Source organism: Notechis scutatus, chromosome 2 (genome assembly GCF_049901735.1).
Source record: "Notechis scutatus isolate UNSWTSFEM ecotype Mainland chromosome 2, rNotScu1.2, whole genome shotgun sequence".
Classification (NCBI taxonomy): Eukaryota; Metazoa; Chordata; class Lepidosauria; order Squamata; family Elapidae; genus Notechis; species Notechis scutatus.
Genome location: NC_142010.1, coordinates 60,154,479 through 60,172,876, shown reverse-complemented (window position 1 = coordinate 60,172,876; position 18,398 = coordinate 60,154,479). Strand labels below are relative to the sequence as shown.

Here is an 18,398-nt window from a genome sequence, read left to right as displayed (position 1 = left end):
TTTTATTCCATCTCTTCCATAGAATTTACAAAAAAAAACAAAAAACCAGAAGACAATGGATTGTTGGATCAAAGAACAATCTCCTTTCTCCACCTATATTTTTCACCTGTAGGATCTGTATAAATTTTTAAAACAAAGAAATCATGTTATTATATTTGCAAGAAAGTAACAATTCAACTTCTCTTTCTCATAAACATACCCAGGTACAGTGATGGAATATGACAACATAGAATCTGATGGTTAATATAGTAGGTGCTGTTATTTGTTTTGCCTTAATTTGCCCAGTTGAAAGTGATTTTTCTTCTTCTTCAGTGTTTACCTCAAACTATAAACTACCAGATTGAAGCCACCTTCTTGGCTTTGTTGTTGGCCAATGACCAGAAGTCATTATCGGTACATATTTCTGGTAGTAGCTGATATATCAGCAGATGAATCGGGCTGTGTATTTCTCCACATTCATACAACATGTTGTTATTCACTAAGAACCTCCACTTGAACATCTTAGTTTTACACTCCAACTGTTAACTTATTCAGGGTCCTCTAAGTCAGAGGTCGCCAACCTTTTGGACCTCAAGGACCACCAAACTCATACTTTTAAATCCCAAGGACCACTAATTCGATTTTTTAAAAAAACTAATATATGTAATGTAATTTTTTTTATTTTATACACACACACACACACACATAAACACACACACACTTATTTAATTATAACAAAAATCTAAATGCTTAATGATAACAAAATAAAACATTCCGGGCTGGAAGCCTCCCTCCACCTGGCACCTTCCAAAGAGACACAAGAGCGGGTGGTGTGTGTGTGTGTGTGTGTGTGTGTGTGAGCTGAGATGCCTCAGGACAACTACCGCTGGGAGAAGCAGAGGCAGAAAGGGGCCTTGCTGTCCTTGGGGGGCAGTGCCCCTCGGCCACCACTCCAGGGGCTTTTCAGCAGGCATCTGCCTACAGAAGGATTGCTGCCCTCAGTGATTAATTGGGGGGAGGGGAGGGGATGGGGAGAAAGTGGGAGCTCCTTTCAGATCCTGGGTGGAAGATTGAGAGAGCTCAGATCTGCAGCCAAGGAAAAGCTGGGGGGGGGCTCTTCCAGCCTCACCTGGAGACAGGCAAGGAAAGGTGTCCCTGGGGGCACTTTGCTCGCTTTAGCACTTCGCTGCCAAACCCAGCCACAGCCAATGATTATTTGGGGGCGGGGGGGGGGGAGAGAGAGAAAGCATCTGTCGCTTTACCAGAGGAGGAAAGGAGGCGAAACAAAGTTCACTCTTTCACCGAGACCTACAAAACGCCAATCTATTGCGTTCTAGGAGTTCTTCGAAATCACCAAATGCTCCCACTTGCAGTTCTTGTGCCTCCTGGCTCTTTGAGGGACCCCAGAGTCAGGTCCCTGAGATGAACACTCCAACCAGCTCCCACACACAACAGCAACAACAGCCCCCTCTCCCAGTGCCCACTGTTAGCTTTCCCCATTAGTTCTCTAGCTTTGAATTGCTCCCATCTCTCTCTCTTTTCTTACCCCCTCCCCTCCCCACACCCACATGTAGGCAGCCAAGGAAAGGGAGACAGAGCCGTGCACAGCTCTCGGCTCTTCCAGCCCTCGCTGCCTCTCCCAACATCGAAGCCTCGGAGATGCAGGCAAAGCTGCCACAGTGGTAGTGCCCTGATTTGCTTACTTCTCCACTACTGCCTCCTCCTCCTCCAGCACAACCTTCTCTGGGTAGGGCGATTCTTAACTAACCGAGCATGCTAAGGCAACTTAGGGTGCTACCGCTGTGGTGGCTTTGCCTGCATCTCCAAGGCTTTGATGTTGGGAAAGGCAGCGAGGACTGGAAGAGCCGAGAGCTGCACACAGCTCCATCTCCCTTTCCTTGCCTGTCTGCACGTGGGCACAGGGGGAGGGGGGAGGAAAGAGAGAGAGGCGGGAGCAATTCACAACTAGAGAACTAATGGGGAGAGCTAACAGTGGGCACTGGGGGAGGGGATTGTTGTTGCCACTGCCCACCATGTGTGGGAGCCGGTTGGCCCGTGCATCTCGGACCTGAGTCCGGGGTCCCTCGAACAGCCGGGAGGCATGAGAACTGCGCAGCCCAGATAAATTGCATTTGGGAGCCATTTCTTCTGCAGCCCACCAAAAATTTTCTATGGCCTACCAGTGGGCCACAGCCCACTGGTTGATGAACGCTGCTCTAAGTAGTATAAGGAAGATCAGATTCTTCAGCCATATCCTCCTTTAACGTTATTCCTTGTTGAGGTCTCCTTCCTCCATCTTTTAATTTGATTTTGTTCTTGTGTACCCTGAAGCATGTTTTTCTTGCCATAAAGCTGTTCCTAAATCGGAATCAACAAGCTTGTCTGTTCAGCGGATATCCGCTCAGAGGAAATTGCGGATCATTCTGTTTTTTAAAAAGTGATACTGAATTGTTTTATGATATGATATGTGTAAATAGAGATTTCTTTCCTACATTGATCTGAATAAAGTTATGGATGATTGGTAAAATTGTGCTGTAGCCAATATGTTCTGGCAGCTGTGAAGTGGGACATTCCATTTTTATGAGATTTCCTAGGGTATTTCCTCAGAGAGAAAAGACAACTGGTAAATAGTCCATAGTTATTTTAGCCATAAACAAAAGATCAGCCTTGTTGGGCTAAATCCAACTATCTCTAAGTCATTTTTGCAGGCTAGAGAGTCCACACAATTTGATGATCTAATTAACTGAGGACTGTAAATAGACTCAATAATGTAGCTTTAGCTGCTTCCCCAGAAGAAAGCCAATTAAAGTTGGACAATAATTATTCTTTGAAAATAGGTGGAGTCAGTTATTTGGAGTTTCACCTAAAATTGCCTCTATTGGAGAGTGTATCATGATCCTGAATTAGAATAGTTTAATCCAGAAAATATATTTAATTTTAATTTAAGAGTGTTAATTTATTTAGTTAGTAAGCATTTCTTAATATTAAGAATGCAAGACCCTTTGAGCCAAACTCATTTCATAGTGCATGGTGTTCATCCATGTGTTCCTTTGTGTAAATTAGCTTTTCTATTGTAATTTGAAGTAATAAACAAGTCATGAAGCAAGCATAAAACATTGTACAAGATTATCTTGATTAATATAGTTCATGTTGATAATATCTAAAATATTGTATGTTTAGTTCCATTCTATAGTTGAGATTTTAGGTGTTCTCTTCATTACAACAGCCCCTTAAGTTTTTTGACAAAGTGTTAACATTTGGTTATGAAGCACAAAGAACTGTTATCAGGATAAAAATGCTCAGTGTAGATATTGAGAATATAAGTTATAATGGATCAACTCTTTTAAAGTTATTTTAGATGTTACATTATTTATTTGATACACACACAGTTTTTTGTATTGTAATGACAAATCTGTTGCATTCTTTTTTAAAACTTCAATAATGCTAATAACATATTTTCATTTTCCAAAAGGGAGAGTTGCTGATTGTTAAATTGATTAAGTAGATCTAACTAAAAATCATTACTACAAAATATAACCCCATGTTCATACAACACTATTTTGCAGGAATTATTCTTCTTGGGTTGTGAGAAACAAACATTTTGGAGAATGTTTCAAATGGTTCAGATTGACTTAATTCATACTAAAGATTGCTAATGTCAGAAGCAAACTGCAACAGAAAAGAGGTTTGCTGCCATCCAAGAGTTAGAGAATATTTGCTGGCTTCCTAGATTAAATGGCAACTGAAACATTTCTTTTCTGAGATTCAGAAGGAGATTTGCTGACATTCTAGCAAATGCTTGGGAAAGAGGGACAATACATCTATTCTTTAAAAAAATCATGGATATCCAGGGGATAGATAGCAAATGATGACAAGTAGGTGATGATGTAATCATGCAAATTCCTATCATCACATGTGAGTTATCATTTTGCTGTGGACACCACTGATGTCAACCTTGGTGCAGGGGAATGGAAGTGATTAAATAGGTCTCATATTGGATATTTATGGCACAAAGGCATATTTGCAAGACTATATATCCAATAGGAATTTTAAAAGAATTGCCCAATCTTTCTCCCCTGGCTGCTTTGTTCTCCATCCGTTTCAAAATTCAATGTGAAAAATTCAAGCTATTATTTTTTCTATATTTTGATTTTAGTCTTTTTATTGTTTGCCTTTTTGTCTTAAATTTTGTATAATGCCGGCATGGGTATAATATTGAGACAGAACATTGATGTAAAGTAGATGGAATTATTTTGATTTTTTATCTGGTTGATTTGTTTTGATTCTGGATTTGGTAAGATATTTTTCCCATGATGTCACCCTGTTTTAATACTTACACTACAGTTCTTACATGTTTCATGTCTAAACATGGTGATAAATGTCTCTGGTTTTTAGCATATCTTTGAAAGGTGCAAAAAAAAAGTTGTGGTATTAACTGCAGTTCTTGAATCTCTAGTTGCCTTTTCACAGATAGTTGTTTCATTTGTTACCAATGCTTTCCATGCCTTTATTCATTGTAATAATAATAATAATAATAATAATAATAATAATAATAATAATAATAATAATAATAATAATAATAATAATAATAATAATAATAATAATAATAATAATTTGTAATTATAATCCTATAACTATAGGAAAAGTAGTAATATCCCTTTTATTGCACAAATGATGTTTAAGAGAAAGATATCCACATGATGATTCTTAGACAATTCAAAAATTGTAGCTGATTCTACCTTAGGGTTTAATGGAAGCAGCTGCAACAGCTGAAAACTACAAATGGCAAATTATTTTTTTGAATTATCTTATTTATCTAGGGTAGATATTATTTTGTTATAAACACCAAGATGTGTATATCTGATCTGAGAAATTGGAAGTAGGAATCACATTCATAATTTTTTAATCCAAATAATTCCAGATTTTATTTTTCTTGTAGTTAAAATCTATGGGAAGTTAGGTTTGCAAATGTATATCTTATAGAAATTAATTTATTCACCAGAAGAAAATGATTATGGTATTAATAAATCAACAGTTGTATTATTGTATCCTTCCCTGGTCTCGTACCTTCCCGTTTTGTTGGGTCCTGAGATCCAATATCACAAAAGAATCACGTTTGAAAGATTGTTCCATTTTACATGGTAATATGCAATCCTATAAACAGTAAGCTGTGATTGAAAATAAAAAGAACCTATTTGGGGATAGACATTCATAGAATTATATTGCCGAGCGACTCTAAAGTATATCATTTATTATATGAAATTGGAAGTGTTTTAATATTTTTTCCTCCTAGTGAATAAAATTGATCTCCTGAGAGATATAAAGGTAATTAATGTCTGCAGATGCAGTGTGCCTGAATGGCTTGAATTTATAGCACTTTGTGACGGAGCCAGCAAAGTCCAAGGACAGCAGGAAAATGTGCCCATCACATATTTCTTTTTAAGCCACAAATCTGTTATTATAAATCAACCCTAGCAGTGGTGATATTGCACAATTCTCTTTTGAATAGAAACTCTGTGCTCTAAATCTTAAAATACGTTTTCATTATTTTTGACTCTGAGGATTGAAATGATTTTGGGGGGAAGCAGCTGAATATTATTAGAAAATACAGCTCCTGTCAGTCGCAAAGTTATGTCAATTCCTCAAGCAACTTGTCTCATTCTTTCCTCCATTACAGATCGAAGTAGTCAATACTTTCAAGAGTGGCACTTCCTTTCAGGGAGCTCTCAGGAGACAATCCTCCGTCACAAGCCAGAACCAGGATGTAACCAATATTTCTAGCCCTAGCCACGTTTCGTTATCCAATGCTCTTTCCTCTCCTACCAGCACACCTGCTGCGGCGGTTGGGCGTGAGTGTGTATTCTTACTGCATCTGCATACAGAGATGCTCATTTGTCTAGCAGTCACACGACTGAGCCACTGTGCCCTTTCTCATCTCTTCCATTTTAACATGAGTGGTATAGTTTTGCACACCGGTACACAGGTACTTTCCACAGGTCTTCATTTCCACTGATAGATTATGTCTTATTTGTAACTACTTTCCATGGAATAAATACTAATTTTCTCCTATAATGAATAGGTCTGTTCTTCGCATGTTCATATTTCTTCTTTTACTGCACAAATTTATTTTACATTTTTTCAGGAATCTTCAAATTGTTACACTGAGTTTGATTTTTTTTTATATCAGTAAAATAGTAGGAACCTATATAACTTCTAAGCTATTAAAAAAAAAATTTTTTATTAACAAAAGTTATTTAATTCTACTTTGGGTGAAACTTAGTAGTGGTATCCCAGCCTAATTAGGTAACGTAATCATTTACAAATAGCTAACTATCATATAAATATGTAAAGAACTTTCCCGTAACTTCTACACCAGTGAAAAGTATTTTTTTTCTGTACTTCCTACAGTTTGGGCAAAATGGAAGCAATATGCACACAAAGGACTCAATTTTCCTTTGCTGGTTTTGCTATGTCCGCTTAGACTTAGTGGCAAGTATCACCTGACAGAGCCTTCAGCTAGGTCATGCTCCCCTTGGTCACATGATCTGGAGATGAAATTGACATACAAGAAGTCTTGGTCTTGTGTAACACTCTAAAGTCTTTTTTAGCGTCTTTTTTTCAAAATTCTTGCATAAAAGATAGACTTCTCTAAAATGTATGCAACAAAAAAAAGGAAAAAAGTTTGATTTTTGCCATCTCTCCATTTTACCAAATCGGTACTCATGCAGGGAATAAAGAACATTTTTCATCTTCAGTGGCTTAATTTTTAAAAAATCTACTCCATTATGCATGATGATTTGTTTTGAAGATCTCAATACTCAACTTACAACCACAATTGAGTCCAATTGAATCTTGTTGGCTTCCTCATTGACTTCGTTTGTTAGAAACTCACAAAAAGTGATCACATGACTCCGGGACATTGCAACAGTCATAAATATATGTCAGTTTCAAAAAAAAAAATATATCCAAATTTTGATCATGTAACCATAGGGATGCTGCAAAGATTGTAAGAGTGAAACCAGTCATAAGTTACTTTTTTTTAAGTGCCATTGTAACTTGGTATTCCAGGGATTAGACTTCTACTTCAGGGCAGTCCTATGCATGTTTACTGAGCAATAAGTCCTGTAAAGTTCAGGAGACTTATTCTGTGATATGCACGGGTACAAGACCAAACTTTAAGTAATAATTTAGATATACTTTAAACTTCTATAATATTTTAAACCGATCATAGCCTCAAATAAAATGCATCCATAATTTTCTATATGATGATAGTAAAACATTTTAAGGAGCTTTTTAAAACAATTAATTTAATTATTATTTCATGATATTAGCAGAACACAAATCACTCACACACACTGGTAAATGAAAACTGCAACTGGCTTATATTAAACACGACTCCATAGATATCTTGGCTGGGATCCAGGGAACCTTCCCTGCAAATCAGACGTGATATTCAGCAGGTTCTAACTAGTTCTGGAGAACCGGTAGTGGATATTTTGAGTAGTTTGAACAACCGGCAAATACCACCTCTGACTGCAGATTTTACAGTATCCTTCCCCTGCCATGCCCACCAAGCCACACCCACAGAACTGGTAGTAAAAAAAAATAGAATCCCACCACTGCTGCAAATGACCATTTTTTCCTAAAAAGAAAGTGTTGAAGGAAGTTTTTCACCTTCCATTGGTCTGCAGAGGATTAAGAGACTTCAAAGGGCAGTAAAAGAGTGGAAAAATCCTGTCACACAGACAGTAATCCGCTGGAGTGAATGTTGAAATTCATCCTCTGGATTACAAAAAAAAAGTCTAAATTATTCTAAGCTGCAACATACATTGTTAAAGAAAATAGAAATATTATTTGTATGTAGCTAGCTGATAATATATTCCAGGGGTCATTTTAATTTTTTTTTAAAGAAAAAAGAAACAGAAACTGCATGTTCTGTCTTCACACATTAATGCTGTGGTGTTGATACACTTGCTGCATTGGCATTGGAGACTAACTCTCTCTGGCAGTTCAGAGCATCCTTCAAATATCTTACATATCTTGCATCTTTCATTTAATTTCATTTATCACTCGATTCTAACATTTAAAACAAATATATTTGTGGTGTTAATTTTCAACATTGTATTGAAAAGTATCACTTCATAGAGAATTGTTTATATTATAGTACCTTTTTTTTTAAAAAAAATGAAGTGTGTTTAATAAAGTTGTTGATTATGCAAAGGCCTATTCTGATATGTAAGTTCACAGGCTGAAAAATTACATGAATCTGAATTTTGGTTTTGATAGGATTCAAATATGCTGCTTCTCTGATTGGTATCTAATTAGAATGCAGTTTAAAAAGAATAAAATCCTGATTCATGTGCAAAATTAAATAAGTGTTTGATTCAAAGTCTCGGCGATAGAAAGTCTGAGTTCAAAATAGATTTTTTTTAATGATTAGATGCCTATTTTCTAGCACATATAAGGAAAACATGGATAAGTATGTGAACGTTCCCTGTTTTATACATCAACTCTGTGACGGTGGGCATAGTATGTCTTTTCCAATAAGTAAAATAGTTACCTTTTTCAGGTTTCTGCTCATGGAGTTGGCTCATTCATGTGATTCTTAAAGAAGCGACATCTTTTTTTCAGACTTGCACACAAATCTGAGAAAGGATACAGCTGCTTTAATTGGTAGCAGAAGGCTGCTGTACTTCCCCAGAAGCTCACATAAAACCTCTGAAAGTTCTGACTAACAAACACAAGCAAATCAGACTTCTGAGACTAGAATCTTCCTCAAAGAACTCCTTTAGAGCAGTGCCAATATGATGTGCTCAATTAAGAAGTTCTTTGAGGAGGATTTTAGTCTCAGAATTCTGATTTCCTTGGGTTCATTAACTGGAACCTTGACACTTCTTTTCAAAGCATACACAACCTTACTCTTTGGCATATTTTTTTCTCTTATTGCAAAGTATGATCAAATATTTAAACTAGGGAAAATTGAAGAACCATTTTTTAGAACAAGTCCATCTTCATCATGGAGACTGCTTATGTCTTTAGTGGATTGACTTAAGAAAGTGCCACCCCAATCCAGGAGTTTCCCTACCACCCCACTGAGTTGGCATCTACTTTTCTTGGCAGATATATAGCACATAGCAGTGTCAGACCTGCCATGTCCTCCTAAAGACAAAATGGCATGTGTCAACCTGGATTCCTTTGTCATGAAGGACAAATGCAAGTTTCAAACAGCCTGTGTTGTCTAAACAATATATACCTTAAACGATGTTGGGTTTTTTTGCTGGTGTTAAAATGTCTGTAGCTAGTCCACTTTGTTTCTGCATGTGGAATAGATAACAATGTTCCCTTGTCAGGCACTAAAATAAAATATCTTCGGCTCTACCATGCGACAAAAATTCCAATAACTATCTTTGTGATGGTGCTGATTTAGTATATGCCCAAGGTGTTAGGGCTGCTAGCAAAGTAAAAACGCTCCTCAGTATTTTTAATATGCTGAATGTATTCCTAAAGGAGGGGGAATCATAATTAATTGAAACTTCAGTCTTGCCTTTGCATAATTGCAACTTCAACTAAGTAAAGCAATTACTCCCTTTGAGTTAGCATCTCTTTTCAAAACTGACTTCACATTTACCTGACCAGCTCTACTTGTAACAGGGCTTTCAGTAAAAATGAAATATTTACTTTTGCAGTACCCTTCACTCTGCTTTCTGAATATTCAATGTGTTTGTTTTTCTAGAGGGCTAGAGACCCCTGGACAAAAGGGTTCAGCAGGAGAGAGTGCAATAAAAAGAGGTTGTGAGTCTTTAACCTTGAGCCTGATAATGAATGTGAACCAATTCTGGTACTTGGCTTAGATAAAGCCAGGTAAACATTCGAGTATAAGCCCATATCCTACCACTCTAGTACAACTGAAAATGGGTTATTGATACTGCATTGTGAGGAGGGACATTCTGTACTTGGCCAGAATGATTATTTTTCTTCAGATGGAGGTAAAAATGTGTTAGTGTTTATCCTTTGTTGCCGAATAGAACTATTTGAAGTCTTGCTTTCAGCAAATCTGAAAAACTTTTCCTTGCAGCAGCAGAGAAGAAGGAAGTGGAAACTAAAAGCCATGTCAGAATGTCCTGAAGTGTGATCCCCACCCTTACCCCAGTCCTTTGTTAAAAACGTTTTTCTGTTGTCTCCATTCCTGTAAGAAAATGGAGCCATGTTTCTTGCTGTTTATCATTTCTTTTCATTAAGCTGTCTCCATTACATAATTGCCATCTTTATTTTATATATATATATATATATATTTTCTGGTGTGTTTCCATACAATATATGTGCACAAAGAGCAGGCCTACAAAATTTTAAAGATGCCATGAAATAACCTAATCTCCTGCATTTACCTTCACAAAATCTCTTCAATTATTCTTTTGTATAAAAGTTAAATGCAATTCTATAGATCCTAATTTAATTTAAAGATCAGCAAATACAAAAATCTCTGGAGATATATGAGTTTCCTAAATTCCATATATGCAGAATTGCTAATGTGTGCCTCATTCTAAGAGATTCACAAACTAATTTGGAAACAAGGCAATGGCAAAACAGTATATGCAGATTGCTTTAAAATATATTAGATGCATAGATGCCTCTTAGTATCTTCTACAGTGAAAGTCAAACTAATTTGGTCATGGCGCGTTATTTCTAAAAAAGAAGTAAAGAAAAAAATTGGATTCAATTGCATACAATTTAAACACCAACAGGAAAGCTTATTCTGCCAGGTACAGATGATGTAGAAATGTTGCCTGGAATACTTCATGAGGGTCTTTTAAAATATTCATTTCCGGCCATATGTGAAAGAGAGCTCCCCAAGGTTCCCTCCATCTACATATGAATCTTCCTTGCTTTACTTCTCCCAACATTATAGAGAGAAAATTTTATTCTTTACTCTGCATCTTGAGGGAAAATAATCCAAAACATTTTCCTAAAAAAGAAGAAACACCTATGGGCTCAAATGGGCCAAATGCAACCCAGACCCATGGTAATCTCTAGACAGATTCCTAAGGTCAGATCACTGATACAGTAATGGAGGCAGAGTGATAAATAAAGTTTTGTTTGTATCATTTTATAGGCTACTGATGTGGTCCACCAGACAGGTTATACTTAGACTTGGTTTACCAAGAAGGCGTTCACTGGATTACCTTGGATATCCTCTTAATCTTTGCTTCCTATGTATGTACTAAATATACTAAAACAATCCTCCAAGCAAAAGATTTCTGAGTGCACATTAATAGTATTTGGCAGTGGTTAGCTCTTCAAGTTTGCTTCAAGTTAGTTTCTGAATGTTTCATTACCAGACTAGGTAACATCATCAGGATTTTATAAGCTAAAGATTTTCTTGGACAAGGAAATCCTGCTGATCATGTTACCTAGCCTGGTAATGAAACATTCAGAAACTAAATTGAAACAAGCTTGGAGACCAAACCCAAACTAAATCTAAATCTAAAACCCAAACTACAAGTATTTTCCATTATTTCAAAGCACATTAACAGTATCCCAAAAATACAAAGAGCTTGTGAGGAAATTTTATATCTACAGGCAAATGATTTTTTTTTAAATTATTTGGGCAAAAGACCCAGGATTTTTTAAAATTAGAATAGAATTAAAGTCTTCCAATATGTTAAGTACAATTGTATTAAAAATGTAACATTGGGATAAAAACTGTTAAGTGGACAAAGATAATTCCTTTCTCAGCATGTTTTTTTCTTTCTGTCATAATCGGCATTTTTTGTTTCAGAGTTCTTTGGCCAGAGTAAGAAGTAGTTAAATGCCCATTATGTTTCTCTTACATAAATACTTGAATAAGAAAGAACCTTAGGGATCATTTCTGAGACGAGTTTCCCAATACATAGATTAAGTGCAGTACTGCCTTCACTTTCAACTGCAGATGTAGTTGGCCAAGAGAAAAAATGTTTTAACCAGCTGGTACATTTATACAAGATGGAAAGACAACAAGAAACTGGAAATGTGCTTAGCCTATTGTGTGTCTGCAGCAATTAACTTTGAAGAGTTCACAAAAAGAACTTTGAGGAATTAGAAACTTTTGTATGTGAGGAAAACAGTTTGCTTTTTTCATTTTGGCTTTGTAACAGTAGTTAAGTCCAAAAGTTTCCTGGCTATTCAAGTTCTAGATGTAATCAGAACTAAATTTAGAAATTTAGAAGTGATCTCAGTTTTTCTGAGAGAAGGTTTTTTTTTTTTCTAATTGAGGGCCACGTTTTAAAGCAGGGGGTTTGCACCATTTGAAGTGAGGAATCAACCACAAGGGAGTTTCCAAACACTGTGATGCCACTAGAAAAGGTAGAACTGGATTTTTGATCTTTAAGATAGTTGTAGTCTCCTCACCAGCTTAAATGCTGCAGCCTGCAGAGTGGCTGCAATGACCCTGTTAAGGGCATAAGCAAGATTGTTTCATTTACCCTATAATTAAGGGCCAAGCAAAATGCTCAGAAGTCACAGAATTCATTTATAATCATGATACATTTCTCAACAGTGCACATATTTTACCATTCTGTTCTTTTTCCTTGGTGATTTTTTTTACCTTCAAAAAATGCCACTTTTCTCCTCGATAGCAGGAGAATAGGAGACATTTAAAACATTCTCTTCTTTCAAGGAGAATTTTTCTGCCCCGCAACAGATGGATTTTTCTGCCCCTCATCTCAGATGTATGAGAAATGTATGTAGAAATTGGTCTGCCATATTGCCATAATTCTATTTAATAAAACCTACTGCTAACTTTTCTCATCTTATAATTTAGTATGAGAAAAGCAAGAAAAATACACTGAAACAATTAAATGATCATAGTTTGAGAGCTGCAGAACTGACATAAAAATATACCTTTACTAACTTACCTTTATGAGTCATATTTACAAGGGTTACATAAATTACAGATGAAGTAATCTGATGTTTTATAATTCTATTATATGAAACCTGATAATTAAAATATATAATAAATTATTATATAGGCTTTTTTTTAAAAAATGGCTAGAACATTGGGTTTATACTCGAGTGTTTACCTCACATATGCATGAAAAATAAATAAAAGTTGATCAACAGTTTCATGTTCACATTATCCAGGCTTTCAAGTGTAGTTGTTGTGTGCCAGTTAGCTGTGTTTATGTGATAACAGACTTTTTCCTAGCATGTTTTTTGCCCCAATATTTTGTGTGCTTGGCTTCTTTTTTGTTGTTGTCATTGTTGCTGTGCTCCTGGCTGCTTCATTTTTTTTTTGCTTTATTTATTTGGAAAAAAGATGGTCATTATTTTGGGGGGTTCTTACCTTTGGCTCCTGTGTTTGTCTCTCATACTTTTCCATCCAACTGTGTCTTGTGTTTTGTGCTTTCTTGTTTGAGATATGCAATTTATTTTGTCTTATACTTTTCTGTACAAAGGAATACTGTAAAAGCACACCAAGGCTTTCCTACTTACTCACTGCAAAACAATAAAGATGCATGGTACTACATTTGCTTTGGAATTAACATGGCTTGTCTTTTACTAGGAATGCACCACATGAGTGGATTTCGCTTTCTTTAACCAGCGCTTCCCATCAGTTCTGGGAACAGGTCTGATGGCTTTAAACTCATATGGTCTTAACATTGCAGTTCATACAGATGCTCAAAATGTACAAAGCTGAGCCTCTTGTTTATGCCTTTAGAATCCAGAGACTGAACTACAGCTGCCTGTGTGCCCTAACCATACATCACATTTTTTCACCCAATATCCCTTCCCCCAAGAATTGACATCACTCCGTGGTACTTTCAAAAAGCAGTTGCCACTGACATCTCTCATCTTTTTCCTTCTCCCAGATCCGCGTCGTGAAGGCATTCCGTAGCTCTCTCTATGAAGGTTTGGAAAAACCGGAATCTAGAACCTCCATTCACAACTTTATGACCCATCCTGAATTTAGGATAGAAGATTCCCAGCCCCATATTCCTCTCATTGATGACACAGAACTAGAAGAAGACTCTGTCCTCAAGCAAAAGCCGAGTCCCCCATCTTCGCTGAACAAGAACAATAGTGCTATTGACAGTGGGATCAACCTTACAACTGACACAAGCAAATCAGCTACCTCTTCTAGTCCAGGAAGCCCAATCCATAGCCTGGAAACATCACTTTAGCTGAAAAAGTCACGGCAAAAATATCAATATAAATAATAATAATAATAATAATATATAACAGAGACACATAAGTATAAACAATGCTGGCTGAGAAGCTGTTTGAATTCCTGATCACTTTGAAGAAACAGATAAATGAATGCATCATTATTCACAGTGATTTTTGGAAGAATGAATGGTTGATTGACATATTCCCACTTTTGTCTCCTGCAGAAACAAACAAAAACAATACAAAAGCTATCCTGCATGAATGTATTACCCACTTCAACCCGACCTCCTTTTTAATTCCTTGAACAGGAAAAGGAGAAGACTTATTTGAAGCTATTTATCCAATTCACCACTTTGTGAGTTTTTTAAATGCTTGTGTGGCATGGACTCAGTTGTATAGATTAATTTAATTTTTTTTTTTGAAATTGCAAAGCTTAACTTGCACAGTAGATTTGCACCAGTTGGCCAGAGGAACCTAAAATGAACATTTATGAAAATATATATAGAAATATATAAATAATATATTATAACTATATATATATATATATACATATATATATCTCCATTATCTAAGCTTACACACATATACATATACTCATATATACTATATGTGCATGTGTGTGCACAAGTATGTATGTATATGTGTGTGTGTGAAATAAACACACACACACACACACACACACATGCACACATTTCTTTGTTGGCATGTTGCCTTTTTTCTGCTCAAATCATTCTATTTTAACTTATTTATGTCCTGAAAATAAAGAATGTAATTTGTTTACAGAACTGTAGATAATTTCCTTAAGATTTGTAGGTTTAAGACAGCACTACCTGCCGAGATCATTTACAATTTTCTGTGATCTGATTTTTGCCTGACAGATTGGAAGGGTTTGGGGGGTAGGTGGGAGGTGGGATGGGGTTATGTAGATACTGCTAGCAAATAACAAAGAAGCCAAAACATTACAAACTGGATGTAGCATTGTGATCCCAAATAGAGGGCTCTGAACAGAAAGGCTTCCTTTGTTTTAAAAGAAATTTAAATAATCAGGTTTTTTGCTCTCTTTCTCTGTCTCTCTCTCTCTCTTTTAATGAATTGTTTCATTTCATCTTGATGCAATACTCAATAATGAGGCCATTTCCTTATTTAAATGTATTGCGACGGCTTCTTAAAAATATTTTTTTAAAAAAGACATTATAATAAAGTTCACTGGAGTTTCTGAATATCCATTCAAAAATAAGTTATATTTAGCTTTGTATGAAGATCAGACTAATATTGGAATACTGTGTGCTGATTCTGTTTTATTAAAAATGTAAACATTCATTTCTTGCAAAATATGGGCTGTTGGCATTTTGGATGAGAATCACTATGGTTTGTTGCTTTGATATGAAAAAAAGAGAGAAAATATATAATTTTCTGCTCTATGTAGTTCTGAATGAAACTTTATGAAATGTATACTAATGTGCTTTGTGTGATTATTTTAAAACCAAGTCTTCCCATAGTCGCATATATATATATATATATATATATAGTAGAAACTAACCAACTTTGATTTCATATTGTGCTTTCTACAGGGAAAGCCCCTAATCACGTTTGCTACGTGGTTGGGCTATTTTTTTTAAGATAGTAACAACCCTGAAAATATAGACACTTCTATAATTGTTATGTCAACTATTTGAATGCAAAGCTCTTTGTGGGTCACACTTTTTTCATAACTGACTTTTCTATTTAGTACAAGGTTTGCTTGAAAACTTTTCATCATATGATCTTTTCCATAAAACTGTATAGTCCAGGAGACATTTTGATTAACACCACGTTACCGGAAGAGTGGGCAAAAGACCATTTTATTTAGCTTATCAACTTACTAGTAGTGATATTACCTGCTGTTTTGAAGTTGTTTGATGAAGCGGATCAACTCTGTAAACAGAAGAACCATTGCAAGCCAGAAACACTTCAGTCAAGATAAGATTCCTGGTCAAATGCCAGCTTGAAATGAATAATAATCCAAGGGCATGCTCATGACTATTCAGCCAGGAAAGTTCTAATCAACTTGAATTGCCAGCTTCTGGACTTTTCTAATATGGTTTTAATGTATTTTGACAATACACTATTTGTTTTGATTCAAACATCTGACAGAACAGCAAATGTTTCTAGGTTTGTGCAACCCATTTCTTAACTCTCACAGCTGGCAGGAAAGTCCAGCTGGTCAATTTATTCTTACAATCAAACTGAAAGTTTGTCAGGGTTTAACCTTGGATTGTAAATAACAGTGACTAACTTTTGTGTATCACTGAGATTCTATATTCTACATGGAATACCATATTGGGAGAATATAAAGTCTATATACAGGGAAAAGCATGTCGATTTGAACTCAAGTAACCACAGAACTATTGCTATTGGAATAGATTATGTTTTCAAGATCTTAATGATAATGATTTTCCTTTTTTCCCCCCAAGATTGGCTTTTTTCCCCTTGTATTTTTTTTTCTTTAAGATTTCATTATGTTTGTGTGTGTGTGTGTGTGTGTGTGTGTGTTGTAATATTGCTTCCTAAATAACTAGAAGGTACCTACCATTTGCTGACTTGAAAAACTGTTCAAAAGAAACCAGCACTCAATTCTGTACATACCTGGTTTTAAAAGAAAGTCAAAAGAAAATAGATTATATATTAATGTGATGCATAGGATTCTCTCAAGAACAACAACAAAAAACTCTGCTTATGTACATGTGAAAGAGCCTTTTTCAAGAAAATGACAAAAATGGATGAGTTCAAAGAACCTTTTGATTACCAGATGGGCATCATGTACTTTTCTATTGCTTGGCCTCTTTGTGACAGGAGGAGTGATATGAAAAAACTAAAATGATCTATATGTTGAAATTCACTGCAATATATAAAATGCTTGCTCTCTATTGTACCTGAAAGCATGAGATCTGTGGAACAACAACAACAAAAAAAAATACAGCAGTACATTTGGCAATCCATCCCACTAGGGGTTATTATTTCTATATGTTTATTCATCTGTTTTTATGAATTTTTTAAATCTAGACAATAATTGTAAATAAAGAACTCACTGTTTCTGTTCATTTAATACTATGCAAAAGATTTGTGCTTTTTATTGTTATTCTACAGTGCGATGCTGGAATGTTTGTAGTTTCAAAAACAAAACTATACACTACAACCCAATGACCCAAAAGTAAAATATTTGATATAAATTATTTTATAGTTTAAAATAATATTATGTTTCCCTTGCTGCTTTCTTTCAAATATCTTCTGGCAGGAGTACAAGTGGAAATTGAAAATAAATAAATAAATTCAAAGGGCAGCATGAACAATAAATGTCTGAAAATAACATTTTTTTTATTTCCACTTTCCATTGTGATAGCACATTTTTGAGTATATTTAATATAATTATTTAATCTATTTTATTCCATACTATTATAAGTGTTTTGACATTACCACAGAAAAAATGTTTTGTCAGACACTGCTGATAGAATTAAACTTTTCATAAAAAGAGGAAGCATTTGACTGAAAATCAAAAACTTTTCTTTAAAGCATTTATTAATAAAAACACCTGATTAAATTACAGGGTATATGGATCCATTTGGTAAACCATCATCTGATCTTATATAAAGGATGGAATTATATTGGTTATCTAAATTATTTTGCCAAATGATTAGAAGATTTTTTGAGGGATGAGATAAATTTATTATCTGTGCCTATCTGAAATGCTAAAGAATTTTTTTTCTTATCAATTGTAACTCTGCTCCAATTCTGAAATGCAGCAGAATTTAAATATTTTCTCTTTAATAAAGACCACTGTCAAAACTAAAACATCGTTAATGTAAAAGTTCTCCAAAATTTTATAATTCCTTCAGAAGAATTTTCTAGCATATAGCAGAAGTCTGAGGCATATGGAGAATGCCTCAGATAGATGAAATGTCTATTTTATGTGCACTGTGTTACTAATAAGGAGACTTAAATAAATTACTAATGCTTTTCACTGTACAGAGAATTTTAGCATTATATATTAAGGATCAATTCACTAAATATATACAACTGATTTGAAAGTGCTTTATTTTCTCCCTGGGGTTTTATATGTCTTAAATGTGGCTCTATCTATCATCCCTTCTATGCTCATATTAAACAACAGTTTGCTTTGGTTTAAGCTGGCCAAAGTCCAAATTTCAGAGCCAAGTCCTCAACTACATTCTAGATATTTATTTCATCAAGCTGTTATAATCTTGTCTTTTATAATCAATTACAAGAGACAGGATTTCTAA

General features: G+C 35.2%; 1 protein-coding gene across 7 annotated transcripts in view; it reads left to right on the top strand.

Annotated features, from left to right (window-relative positions):
- ATP2B2 (ATPase plasma membrane Ca2+ transporting 2) overlaps nucleotides 1-17,079 on the top strand; it is a 401,784-nt gene extending 384,705 nt beyond the window's left edge. For 3 of the 7 annotated variants that reach the window (XM_087954872.1, XM_087954870.1, XM_087954869.1), the window contains one exon: nucleotides 13,824-17,079. In XM_087954872.1, the coding sequence (XP_087810998.1) occupies nucleotides 13,824-14,135 (312 nt within the window). In that variant the 3' untranslated portion in view covers nucleotides 14,136-17,079. Of the gene's footprint in view, nucleotides 1-5,656; nucleotides 5,829-9,712; nucleotides 9,769-13,823 lie in introns of all 7 variants that reach the window. The other 4 variants (XM_087954875.1, XM_087954873.1, XM_087954874.1 and 1 more) reach the window with 3 other exon arrangements.
- The last annotated feature ends 1,319 nt before the right edge of the window (nucleotides 17,080-18,398 follow it).